The sequence below is a fragment of the Vulpes lagopus genome, chromosome 12 (genome assembly GCF_018345385.1).
Source record: "Vulpes lagopus strain Blue_001 chromosome 12, ASM1834538v1, whole genome shotgun sequence".
NCBI lineage: Eukaryota > Metazoa > Chordata > Mammalia > Carnivora > Canidae > Vulpes > Vulpes lagopus.
Genome location: NC_054835.1, coordinates 60,453,173 through 60,466,915, shown reverse-complemented (window position 1 = coordinate 60,466,915; position 13,743 = coordinate 60,453,173). Strand labels below are relative to the sequence as shown.

The window sequence follows — 13,743 nt, the reverse complement described above, 5'->3', positions numbered from 1 at the left end:
GACAGAGCAGAAGATGAGGAGGGGCTGGGTCAGGAGCTCTTCCCCATGCCCCCACCCCACCCTGGCCCTGAGTGCCCATGCCATTGTCTAGGGAGTTGGTGTGCCTGTCTCCACTGCTGCTGCCCCTCTGTAGGCTGCTCTCCCACTGGGGTACACAGGACTTCCTCCTCTTCATCTGTCACTCTGTGTACTTTCACACAGTGCTGTACAAAACTCTGGCCATGTGGTTGCTAACTGTTGTCCCTCTGCTGACACAATGGCTATTTGGTCCATGTAGTCACATGAGACAAACTCAACCAAGTGGGAGAGACAGAGGCAACTTCCACAACACAGCAGCCACAGGATGGAGGCAGAGGAGGGAGGGGCCTGATGCCAATAGCAGGTGCTATGCAAGACGCCAGAGCCAGTCCACTCGCCACTCCCTCCACTTGAAAAATAAAACCCAACACGGATACCCTTCCAGAAGCCTACCGCTGATGCTCATTTTTAAGAAACAGAAGTGTCTGCCTGAAAGATATAAGCCAGAGCCACCAGTTCCCCGTGTCTTCTCCCTGGCTCTGCCACATGCAGTGTCAGCCTGGACAGACGAGACAAACCCTGCCCTACCGCCCAGCTGTGCCCTGGACAAATCTGGACAGCAGAAGTCTGATTCAAGAGCACAGCACAGGCATTCATTTTGCACCTACATCTACATTACTCACAGCTAAGCAGAAGACACCCAGATACACACTATTCCCTTCTTCCGAGAGCCAACAGAACCTAGGAAGACTGACTCCTTTGAGTTCTGCCCCACATCACAGCACTTCGACCACACATGGCCACCTAACCTGCTCTGATCACACATGTCTGCAGGATCCCATGGCTGTTCTTGACCTGACCCTCAGCTACTGTCCTCTGAGACCTCAGCACAACCTAAGCACTGTGCTCTGGATTCTGGGTTCTGTACCAAGAGTGTGCCCCGAAGCCACAGACCTCTGCTTCCTGAAGCACCCAGTCTCTCTTAGGACATCAAGACAAACACAAGTGGGTTGCTTCATCACTGTGGTCAAACTCATCAATCCAAAGTACAAGTCATGAGAATTTACATGAAACTGCAGCAAACTAAAAATGCAAATGAAAACGTTATCTCAGAGTTTACAGCAACATAGCAAATTACCTGCCCCTTCACCTTACACTCAAATACAGAGAGTCCATAAGTGAAGACCAGGATCACTTGGGAACTGTGTTTCATACTCAGGAAATGGGGACCAAAGGGTGTTCAAAAACTGAATGGCATGTGAAGCCCCCTCACACCTCCCTCTCTGCACATGTCCATTCCAGGAAGGGAGCTGGCGCTGCTGTGTGCTCCTGGCTATCATTGTGATTTATGACGGCTTCTTCGAGTCCCAAGGCAGAAGGTGAGGAATGAAACTGAGATGTGGTTATATCCATCTCAGTAGGCATGACCCCACAGCCCAACCCTATGGTGACCCCTGCCCACCACATAAGCTGCTGTACCTGATGGTTCCCGTGGGGGAGGGAAGGGGACTGATGAGGTGGGCCATGGTGTCTGGAATGTTGATGGTCAGGGGCGAGATGTGGGCCTGCACAGGCTTCACCGGGGATTCGGGAGCCTCCTGCTTCTCCCTCTTCTCACTGGACAGGGCAGTGAACGTAATCTTGATGTTTGTGCTCGGGAACCTGAATGTGCACCTGAAAAAGAAAAGCCAACTGTCAGCACCTGCCTACCAGACTGGAGGATGGGGTGTCCCACTTACAGCAGAACATAGAGCCCAAGTGTCCCCAAATTCCACTGGAGCTTCATCTTGTGTGAAGAAGCCATGAAGAAGCCCACTTCAAGCTCACTCCATGTGTTATGATTCACTTAATGAATGAAACCACAAAGAGGCATTTCATGACTTTAAAATACTAGTAAATAGGGACACCTGGGTGGCTCAGCGGTTGAGCGTCTGCCTTCGGCTCAGGGTGTGATCCCGGGGTCTTAGGATCGAGTCCCACATCGGGCTTCCTGCATGGAGCCTGCTTCTCCCTCTGCCTGGGTCTCTGCCTCTCTCTGTGTCTCTCATGAATAAATAAATCAAAATCTTTAAAAAATAAATAAAAATAAAACACTAGTAAATAAATACATTCTTCAGACCAGCCAAATATAAGTAGGCAAAAGAGACTAAACATGATCTAATCTGCATTATTCCTTTTAAAATAAATATACAAGTCTATCTGGGTCATTAAGCAATGTAATTTTGTGGCTATTTCTTAATTAAGAACAAAAAAATCACTGCTTTTGAAGAACCCTATCACCTTTTACACTGAGCACATAAGAGCCAGAGATATTAAATTTCAGGGGAAGGGTTTACAATTCAATACTCTGGTTCACCTTTAATATAACTTCCTTGACATAACTGAAGTATATTTATTAAAAAAAAAAAAAAAAGTAATGCAAGTCAAACATCTTTAAAGAGTAAGATTTAAAAATAGCTCCACAGGGCAACCCAGGTGGCTCAGCGGTTTAGCGCCGCCTTCAGTCCAGGGTGTGATCCTGGAGACCCGTGATCAAGTCCCGCATCAGGCTCCCTGCATGGAGCCTGCTCCTCCCTATGCCTGTGTCTCTGCCTCTCTCTCTCTCTCTCTCTCATGAATAAATAAATAAAATCTTTTTTAAAAATAAATAAATAAAAATAAAAATAGCTCCACAGACTCCCGGTCTCTGATCTCACACCCAGTTAAATATTAGTGCCTGAACTGTCCGCATATAAATGGCCAAACCACCAGCTGACAGTACTCAGCTGACCTCTGTAGGTCCACCCAGGGCACCCATCTTGGTGGTCAGCTCTGTCCACTACTGCCCTACCTGGACACCTGCCAAGGAAAGATTCAGCATGTGGATGGAGGGCACATGTCCCTCCCACTTTGGTGACATTTTCAAGGTAACTCTTGCCAACACTCTAGTTGAGGGCTAGAAAGTAAGCCAACTGGCAGGGTTTTGACACTTGCTGCCTGGTTTCCTCCCCCTACACTCCATCCCTCGAATGCATGGACATCAAGTTCCCTGTCCCTTTACTTCCCTTATGAGGAGCACCAGTCAGTCCTGCAGCCTCAGTGGACAGAGCAGAACCTGGACTACCTGGTTCCTGGCATCCAGCACCCATACGCTTCCCTGTTTCAACTTCTTGGGGCTCCCTTTTTTCAATCCATACTGGACTCTCCTTTACATCTCCATGTCCAATGCCCCAGACCAAGATTCCAGCCTCTGTGTGTCTCTGTCCACATTTCCTGCCTGGACAAGCTCATCCAGGCCTGTGACCTTCACCTCTATACATTCCTAAATGACTCCAAACTCCACATTTCCTACACTGTGGGCCTAATCTCTCCCCCATCTTCCTGATACCTCCCTCTGTACCTGCACTGACCATCTCTAATAAGGCCTCACGTCAGCTCCTCTCCAGAGCTCCCCCTAGCAGTGAACAGCATCACCCAGGTGCTCAGGCCAGAAACACAGGATTCACGTGGTCCACAAGCCATCAGCTCTCACCTCACAACATACTCATCATCAGAACTAAAAACATCTGCTCTACCAGAAGCCATGTTAAGACACTAAAAAGACAGGCCACATTTTTGTCTTGTCCAATTTTTACAAATCATATATCAACAAAGGACTCATGTTGACTATAAAGATCTATCTAAAGGGAAAAGTAAGAAAATAATCCACTTAGAAAATAGGCAAAAAACTAAAAAAAAACAAAAACAGAAAACACTTCACCAAAGACAGAGGAGGCAACTAAGCATGAAAAGATGAACAGTTAACCTCATTAGCCACTAGGGCAAGGGAAATTAAGACTGCCATGAGATGCCATGAGATGCCTATTAGGACAGGTAAGACTTACCAGGCTGACAACACCAAGTGACAGGGAGGATGAGGAGGGAGAGGTCTCCCTACACTGCTGGTGGGAAGGTAACACAGCGCAGCCTCCTGGGAAATCAGCCTGGCAGTTTCTCCCGAAGTCTCACACATGTATCAGAGGGCGAGGACCAACTGCATTCCTGGGCATGTATCCAGGAGAAACAAACACTTACGCTCACACAGGAACCTGCACAGGAATGCTCACAGCAGCTTTATTTGGAACACTCAAAGATGGGAAACTACTCCAATGCCCTTCGATGGGAGAATGGTTCAGCACACAGCGGCTCCTCCACAACGCGAAACACCACTCGGCAACTAAACGGAATGAGCTCCTGGTACAGCACCCACTGTGCAGGGCGCTGTGCCAAATAAAAAAAACCCAGGCCCCAGAAGTTTTATCCTCCATAAGTCCATTTAAAGTAACATTTTCGGGATCCCTGGGTGGCGCAGCGGTTTGGCGCCTGCCTTTGGCCCAGGGCGCGATCCTGGAGACCCGGGATCGAATCCCACGTCGGGCTCCGGTGCATGGAGCCTGCTTCTCCCTCTGCCTATGTCTCTGCACCTCTCTCTCTCTCTCTCTCTGTGACTATCATAAATAAAAAAAAAATAAAATAAAAAATAAAAAAATAAAGTAACATTTTCAAAATGACAAAATCACAGGCTTGGGGAAGAGACAGGGGCTGGCTGGGTGCTGGGGGAGGGAGGAGCGTGTAGCCCCAAAGAGGGAACAACAAGGAGTCCTGTGTGTGCTGGATGTGTCATCTGCATCTCAATCACACCATCACCAAGACACACAAAACACACCTATACAGGTGACAACATGTCACAGAATCACAATGACACACCAGAACCATCAATGCATGCAAAAACTAGTGGGAAAACCCATGTATCTACAGCCCCAACCACAAGCTGCCATACCACCTACCCGCCCCCCCTTGTCCCCCAGGCTGCTCCTGTGCAGTGATTCTCAGCTCCCAGGGACACTGAGCAGTGTCTGGAGGCCAGACAGGGATGCTGCCAACACCCCACAGTACATGGACGGCCCCACCACAGAGAAGAGATGCCCTGGGCAAGTCCCTCCCCTGCTGTTGGCCTCTCTTGCCCAGCCCTTCTCTGGGTCTGTCTGCACCCAGCAGCTACAGTTGAGTTTCTGAAAATATGCATGCAGTGTTCAGACACAAAAAGGCCAAAGGGAAAGTCAGCCTCCTCCCTACTGCCCTTGGGTAGTGGCCCTTCCCTCCCCATCCTTCTTCCCCTTCCAACTCCCCAGAGGCTCCTACCCCACGTCCCCTGCCTCTCATCCCTTCCTGCCCTCACCTGCTGCAAGGAGGTTCCCTCCCACATCTCACCCACCTAAGAGCCTTCCCTACAGGCCCTGCCTTCACCATGGCCACATGACTCTACGTTACACCCAGGATCGCTTATAGTCACCCTCAGCAGGCCGCAAGCTCCCTAAGAGCAAAGCCCTTCCCTGCTGGGGTCACTGCTACAACCCGGAGCTTACAAGAATCCCTGGTATACATGACACAGAACCTCAGTCCACACTGTGGAACTAAAAAGGGCCCAGTCTCATGTAATAAAAAGCTACTTAAAACAAGCATATCACATGAATAAAACAGAAAAAACCACAGGTAAACACCCTTACTGCTAGTATGAGATCTGAATCAACTCTCAGCTTAGAGAACGTGACTAAGACCCGATGGCCACTCAGTTCTTAGCGTAACATACATGACAACTATACAGGGCAAGTTTTCCTCCCTTTCCTTCCACATACAGCAGCTGAGCCCCTGTCCTCAGACAAATCATTCTCCTGACATCACCAGGAAGGCCGGGCTGTCAGAACAGGCTCTACTACCCAGCCCGCAGGCCTCTGATCTCGTAGAGCAGTCACGTCACTGAGGCTCAGCTTTCTTCCTCGTGAAACAGATCGCAGCATCTCCCTCTTAAAGTCTTGGTGATTAACTCAGGTAATATTTACAAATGCTCAGGTGTTTAGTGAGATGAAAACCATATTACCTCCAGCTCCACTTCCAGACTTCCAGTAAGTCCAGACTTACTTTTCCTACAGACAGAATCTGCTATCTGTCCTATCGTCACCCTGAAAACTTAGAGGAAGCCCAGTGTCCAGCAGGACAACAGCACACACACCTGCCTGTCCTCCACGCGGCGTGAAGCCAGCCAGCGCTGGGCACAATGCCGACAAGGGAACTCCAGCGAAGCCAGCTCTTCCCTCCTTCACAGAGCATACACAGCTCTCTCAGCGTTTATTTCTGCTTTTCATAGTAAGTGCACTCCCTCCACATTGGTCCTCAGCTTATACTTTTCTAGAGTGTCACTGACCTCTGTGCACGTAGGAAGGGCTGAGTACTGCCTTAGGGACAGGGTCCTGCCCCCTCAAGGACCTCCTTTGTGTCTGAGTCCCAAGGTTTCCAATTAAAGGTGATGATGGAGACTGTTCCTGGGGTCTCCGTGGTGCAGGTGCTGTCAGGAAACCTCAAGCTCCAAGTGCACGCAGGGTGTCTAAATGGAGGCAAGGTGCTATCACACCACCCACTGACAGCTTCTGACCTATGGCGTATGAGACTTCCAACCTGGCTATCTCTGGACACTGCCACCACCGCCCCACCCCCTTGACAGGTGAAGATGGTGGAATGTCTCCACTTTCATCTAAGAGGAAGCTTCTCATATGTGTATGAGCCATGAAACGTACCTAAAAACCACCCAGACATCCTGGTAACTTTTTATTTTTATTTTTATTTTTTTTTAACTTTTTTTTTAACTTTTTATTTTTAAATCTAGGTTCTGATTACATAGGTGAGTTTCTGTGAAAATTCACCAAGTTACACAGGTATGATACATGTACTTTTCTGTACAAATAGTATACTTCAACAGACAGGAGTTATTATTTAAAAAAAAAAAAAAAGCCACCTGTGGGGCGCCTGGGTAGTGCCATCAGTTACGTGTCCGACTCTCGATTTCAGCTCAGGTATGATCTCAGGGTTGTGGCACTGAGGTCCAGGTAGGGCTCAGTGCTCAGTGGGGAATCTGCTTGAGATTTTCCCTCCCTCCCTCTCCCTCTGCCCCACCCCCACCACTCACGCATGCACACACACACTTTCTCTCTCAAATGAACAGATAAATTAAAAAAAAATTTTTTAAATTAACAAATGCTAAAAAAAAAATGCTGATAATGTGCCAGGGTTTCACAGTGCTATTTTCTATACTTCTGTGCTAGCAATGGCCTATTTCTTTACCTGGGGTGTGATCACACTGGTACCCACATTACAGATATAAGTGATTTTTCTATGTAGGTTACATTCAAGGTAAAATACACTACAACTGTTTTCAGGTTCTCTATGGAGTTCAATTAGCTTTGAAATCCTCACTCCCCTTCAGGGTAGGTGAATGGCTGACCACTGCCTGCCTTTTCTAAGCTAAAAATAAAACACAGCAGGATAATTCTGATTAGTTGCCTTACAAACTAAAAAGGGCAGCAAAAACATTATAGTAGCTTGAAGGTGTTGATAAACCCAGGTGAGGGGATCCTCCCTGGACCTCTGCCTTCCCAACACTACCATCAAGTGGCCTGAATTTCAGGATTGGAAGTCCCATCCTGCTTGTGCACCCTGATCCACTTCCCTGCGGTGGCCTGCAGGCGGCAAGGCTGTGAGTGCCCGTGTCTCACACCTACCGTCACAAATACCTAACATGAGGTGTACTTTATTTATTTTAAGGATCTTATTTATTTATTCGTGAGAGACACAGAGTGATGGAGAAGCAGGCTCCCTGCAGGGAGCCCAATATGGGCCTCAGGACTCCATCCCAGGACCTCTCTGAGGTGCTCTTTAAAAACACTTTAATTGCGGGAAGCCTGGGTGGCTCAGTGGTGGGATGCCTGCCTTCGGCTCAGGTCATGATCCCGGGATCTGGGATGGAGTCCCGCACATCAGGCTCCTCACAGGGAGCCTGCTTCTCCCTCTATGTCTCTGCCCTCTCTCTCTCTCTCAGTCTGTGTCTCTCATGAATAAATAAATCTTAAAAAATAAATAAAATAAAAACTTTAATTGAGGTGCGCCTGGGTGGCTCAGCAGGTTAGGCATCTGACTCCTGATTTTGGCTCAGGTCATGATCTCTGGATCCTGGGATGGAGCCCGTGTCAGGCCCTGTGCTGGGCGTGCAGACTGCTTAAGATCCTCTCTGTCCCTCTCCCTTGCCTCATGCATGCACACTTGCTTGTGCACTCACTTTCTCTCTTATCCTGAAAGATTTGTAATGAAGCTCAATACAAGAATATAAATGTTTATAAGACCCTGACAATTATGAATAACAGATGAAAGAGAAAGATAAAGAAACAGTACAAGCTAGTCAGATGGCAGAATCACAAATCACTCGGTGAGAAACGACCAGAAGCGTGAATCACAGGACAGCAGCCTGGGGGTACTGAGCACCTCTGAGAACTGAGAAGTTGCACATCTTGAACCACAAATCAAAATTTACAGCAGCAACACAAAAGCTGATGGTTTCAAACATATGGAAAGGACCCTGATAAGAAATTAAGTATCTTTTACTTCAACAAATGTTAATGATTTTAACACAGATTCAGACTTGCACACATCTCTTCCCCTCCGTGCTCACCCTCCTGTACTTGGTGCCTGGAATGGGAACTCTTACAAATGAGATCTGCACACCAATGGCCTCAGCCCAGAGCTCTGAATAATGAGATTCGCAGAGAGCCTCCTGACATCCTTCTCTGCTGTGCCATGGCTCACTCACTCAGAAAGACACACCCCCGGAGCTGGAAAGATCTCACAAGGTGTGAGACTTCTCCCTACTCAAAAACACACATCTGGATGCAAATCAGTCATTATTAGGTTTACTCTGGAATCACTGAAGTTTTTATTTTTTTTAAAATAGTATATATTTTTTAGGATTTTTTATTTATCCATTTGAGAGAGAGAACCCGAGCAGGGGGAGGGGCTGAGGGAGGGAAAAGCAGACTGCCCGCAGAGCAGGGACCTTGTGGTGGGGCTCAATCCCAGGGCCCTGAGATCATGATCTAAGCCAAAGGCAAACGCTTCACTGACTCAGCCACCCAGGTGCCCCGTCTCTCAAGTTTTTTAGAGTATTTCAGAAATTTTAAAAACTTCACAATTGTGATCCATCCACACAGCACCAACTTGGTTTGGTGTCTTGTAGATGAGAAGACCACTCTGGAAGGAACCAGAGTAACTGTAGAGGTGCAGGGGAGAGACCTGCAGACACCTTCCCTCCTGCCATGGCACAAAGTGGCAGCAATACCCCCGCGATGGGGTGCACACCACCTCACCTCTGGACTTCCTGCTAAAAATAACTAGCATTATCTCACCAGGAGGAAAAACATCAGACAAACCAAGGGGCATCCTACATAATAAAGGGCCTGTCCTCGAAAATGTCAATGCCATGAGAGTCAAAGAAAGGCTGAGGGATAGTGACAAATGAGAAGAGGTCAATGAAAGTGTGACCCCACTCTGAAAACCATTCTGGTTTTTCTTTTGCAATGAAATTCTTCAGCAAATGACCGCTGAAGTCAAAGCAAGGTCACTGGGCTAGATCACAGTACTGTACCAATGCTCACTGGCGTTGGTGCCAGTGCCATGGTTACGGAAGATAATGTTTTTAGGAAACACACGTGGGGGAAGAAAAAAAAAGGAAACACACGTGGGAATACTTAGAGGTAAAAATCCATCATGCATGCAACTTACTCTCAAAAATTTCAGAAAAAAAAATGATAAAGCATGTGTGGTAAATGTGACTATTTGGGGAATCTGGGAAATGGGAATTTCCTGTTCTATTTTTACAGCTTTTCTAGATGTCTGAAGTGATGCAAAGAAAAAGAAAACATTTTTGGAAACTTTAAAAATGTCCAGTGCATCTAGGCCATCTATGCCAGGCTAGGAACTGTGCACAACGTCCGGCATATCCATGACACCCGTGACAAGGTAAGCACACACACAGAGAACGTTTGGAGACCATCTGACTCCCCCAGCTACTCACTTGCTTGAGTTCCACAGAAGTGCTGGTCTACACTGGACTGGACCTTTGCTCCCGACAACCTGAAAGCCTACTCTGGACCATAACTCTCATCCTCTTCCCTTCTGTGGGCATCTATGACATCTTAGAGTCCCATCAAAATCCAAGCACAACTTTGTGGGACAAAACACAGTTAATGAAATGTCACTTGATGGGTGGCTGAGGGGCTCTGTTAGTGAAGCGTCTGCCTTTGGCTCAGGTCATGATCCCAGGGTCGTGGGAGCAAGTCCATCAAAGCAGGGGGGCTGCTTCTCCTTCTCCCTATGCCTGCCACTCTCCCTGCTTATGTCCTCTCTCTCAAATAAATTTTTTTAAAAAGGAAGAAATGTCACCTCACCGTAATTCTCACTGACTCCTGATCCTCGTCCTGGGCCTCAGGCTAAGCACTACGACCTCAGTTTGGGAGTACACAGGACAGTACCATGGCCACGTTCACACACTGACCCTGACACCTGCATACTCTCATTCACCCAACACGGCTGACATCGGTTACATACACACACCATCTCATCCCTGGGCTTCCAAATTATGACCTAAGAAGCCATGGTCGGTGGTGACACCATAGTCCATACTCTGGATTTCTTCTCCCTCAGAAGAATTATCTGTCCCATCTTCAATGCAGCAATCGTCTCACAGAGCAGTATCTCCCAAACCATGATCCTTCAGCACAGCACACAACATCCACCAGCCAGCAAGGCTGAATCCTGCTGTGGTAACAAATGGCCCCCAGATCTCTGTGGCTCACAGCAAAGGTTTGGATCTATCATCTGACACTCACACTACACAGCAGCTGGTCTGCTCCACATTCGTCTCACTCTGGGACCCAGGCTACTGTGGTGGCCCCATTTAAGAAACTGCAGTCCCAAGGCAGAGTGAAAAAACAGAAGGCAGGAGCCAAGTCCAAGAGCCACACCTGCAGTCAATGTGCAGAAGGGGCCCATGGGAAGGACCTCCTCCACGTTAGCAATCCCAAAGAGGGGGTCTGGAAATCGTTTCAAACCCTTTCACCTACACAACTAACCACAGAGACACGAGGCTGAATTGCTGACCTGTTTTCAGGGGAAAAAAAGGAGAGACCAGTTACTCTAAGTCATTCACCTATAACAAGTGGCAAAGATAATCTACTGTAAAGGGGAGAAAAATCTCATAGTTTAATCTCACAACTGGCAAAGGAAACTGCTGTGTTGATAAAAACGTGTTGTACAGGGTGGACAGCGCTCCAAGGCCATCGACGTGTGAGCGGCAATGACCACCCAGACGGTGGAGGCAGGGACACCTGGCACAGGTGGCTGAGCGATCTCACAGCCATGCATCTGCTCTGCACTCAGCGGGGAGTCTGCTTCTGCCCTTCTCCCTCTCCCTCCCCACACCTGCGAGAAAAAAAAAAAAAGAAAGAAAGAAAAGAAAAGAAAAGAAAAGAGAGAGGGAGGGAGAGAGGTAAAGAAAGAACGGAAAGAAAGGGAAGGGAAGGGAAGGGAAGGGAAGGGAAGGGAAGGGAAGGGAAGGGAAGGAAAGGAAAGGAAAGGAAAGGAAAGGAAAGGAAAGGAAAGGAAAGGAAAGGAAAGGAAAGGAAGAAAGAAAGAAGAAAGAGAGAGAGAGAGGGAGGGAGGGAGGGAAAGAAAGAAAGAGAAGAAAGGGAAGGAAAAGGGAAGGAAGGAAGGAAGGAAGGAAAAGAAGAAAAGAAAAGAAAAGAAAAGAAAAGAAAAGAAAAGAAAAGAAAGAAAAGAAAAGAAAAGAAAAGAAAAGAAAAGAAAAGAAAAGAAAAGAAAAGAAAAGAAAGAGAAAGAAAGAAGAGGGCAGCCCCGGTGGCGCAGCGGTTTAGCGCCGCTTGCAGCCCAGGGCATGATCCTGGAGACCCTGGATTGACCCACATCAGGCTCCCTGCATGGAGCCTGCTTCTCCCTCTGCCTGTGTCTCTGCCTCTCTCTGTGTGTCTCTATGAATAAATAAATAAAATCTTAAAAAAAAAAAAGAAAGAAAGAAAGAAAAGGAGGGGGGGAGGAGGACGACGACGACAGCAGCAGAATCCTCTACATGTGAGGAGACCTGTGGACCTTTAGGCCTGGAAGGTGAGAGGTGGGAGGAGGAAACCAGTGGAGACTCCCCAGTTGCCCAGGACGTGTGGCACTCACACCCTGGGGGCAGTGAGGACAGAAAGGGGACGGGGTTCGGAAACAGAAAGATGCAGCCTGTGGATACACTGCTAAGCGTGGGCTGAGGGAAGACCTCAGGATGCTCAGGAGACAAGGGCACCAATTACTAGGATGGGGGTGGGTGAGAAGCAGGTTAGGTGGACGCATGATATGTGACATGTCCCTTAGCCACCACCACAGGGAGAGGTCTCCCAGCCCTTAGTGAAGCCCGCTGGACACACACCCCAGTGTCCTCAGCACAGAGACGGCGCCTGTGCCACGTCCCAGAAGAGAAGGAGCCTGAGAAACTCAGCCAGCAGGTGTGGCAAGAAAACCACCTTAGGGACTCAAACAAGCATTCCTTCAAAGCAGCATCACTAACATAAGAGTTTAAAACGGGTTCCGGGGCACCCCCCGGGGCGCAGCGGTTTAGCGCCGCCTGCAGCCCGGGGTCTGATCCTGGAGACCCAGGATGGAGTCCCACGTCAGGCACCCTGCACGGAGCCCACTTCTCCCTCTGCCTGTGTCTCTGCCTCTCAGTCTCTCTCTCTCTCTCTGAATAAATAAATTTAAAAAAAAAAATGCTTATAAAACGGGTTCCGGTCCTAACTGAGCCCTGACAGCAAGCCATACTGCTTTTTTTTCCTGCAAAAATGGAAGACAATTACTCAGCCTGAGCCCCGAGAAGACTGAAGCTGGAGGTGCTTCTGTTCACCGCTGTCTTCCACCAGTCTCCTCAACTGTGTGAAACACGGAAACGTACGGTGCCACCTTTCCTGAATCATCGCCCCCACCCAGTCAAACCCCCTACTCATCAGTCACCCCCTACCCTACGCTGCCTCTGCCACGAGCAAGGAACAACGTGCCCACGCCACGGTCAGTGCTGCCGACAGGCCACCGGGCCGCCACCACCAGCAGCCTGAGGTGGCCCGAATCTGGCGGGCACTCCTCCGCCCCAGAGGAAGCAGAGGCTACTCATAGGGCACAAGTTGTAAGTACAGAGCTTGACCAAGTTTGAGACAGTTTAGAACAATGAAAAAGATACTGGAAAAAAAATAATCAGAAACCCCAAGTAGTCTATACTTTTGTCACACCTCAGCAATGAAACTCAAGCAACACCTATCGCCTCAGCCTGAACTTCCTACCCTGCAAACTGCTAGAACACTAGTTTTCCATGAAAACCTCTGAAATGTGATGCGATGGTGCACATTACAGCAGGCCGGGCTGTCCCAGTCCTGATGAGGTCCAGGTCCAGCAGGATCCTCTCCTCAGAGCATAAACCTGTCGCTTCAAGGAGACGCCTGCAGCTGGGGCTCGGGACCTTCCTGCTGAGCCCGATCTTTGCGTGAAGCATTGTACTGCCATGCTTTGCTCCAAAATGACTTAGAAACTACACAGCTTATGATATAAAGCCCTTGCATAGGAGGCGCCGGCTGTGGAGGCACATGCCGGCTCAGCCACACGCGTGCTGTGCAGAAGGGCGCGCAGAGGCGGCTTAATGCTCTACTACCATCATCTTGAAATCCTCAAGAATTTCATTTCTGAATTTATGTTTTGTAAGTGAAGCCCAATGACACATGGAGTATAGGCTCGGGGCATGGAGCCCCAGCTCTCCCACATCTTGTCCTCCTGCACCAGCACCTC

General features: G+C 48.5%; 1 protein-coding gene across 1 annotated transcript in view; it reads right to left on the bottom strand.

Moving 5' to 3' along the window:
- FOXK2 (forkhead box K2) overlaps positions 1 to 13,743 on the bottom strand; it is a 72,312-nt gene that overhangs the window by 23,854 nt on the left and 34,715 nt on the right. The window contains exon 2 of the mRNA XM_041725192.1: positions 1,498 to 1,692. Coding sequence (XP_041581126.1) covers positions 1,498 to 1,692 — 195 coding nt within the window. The remainder of the gene's footprint in view (positions 1 to 1,497; positions 1,693 to 13,743) is intronic.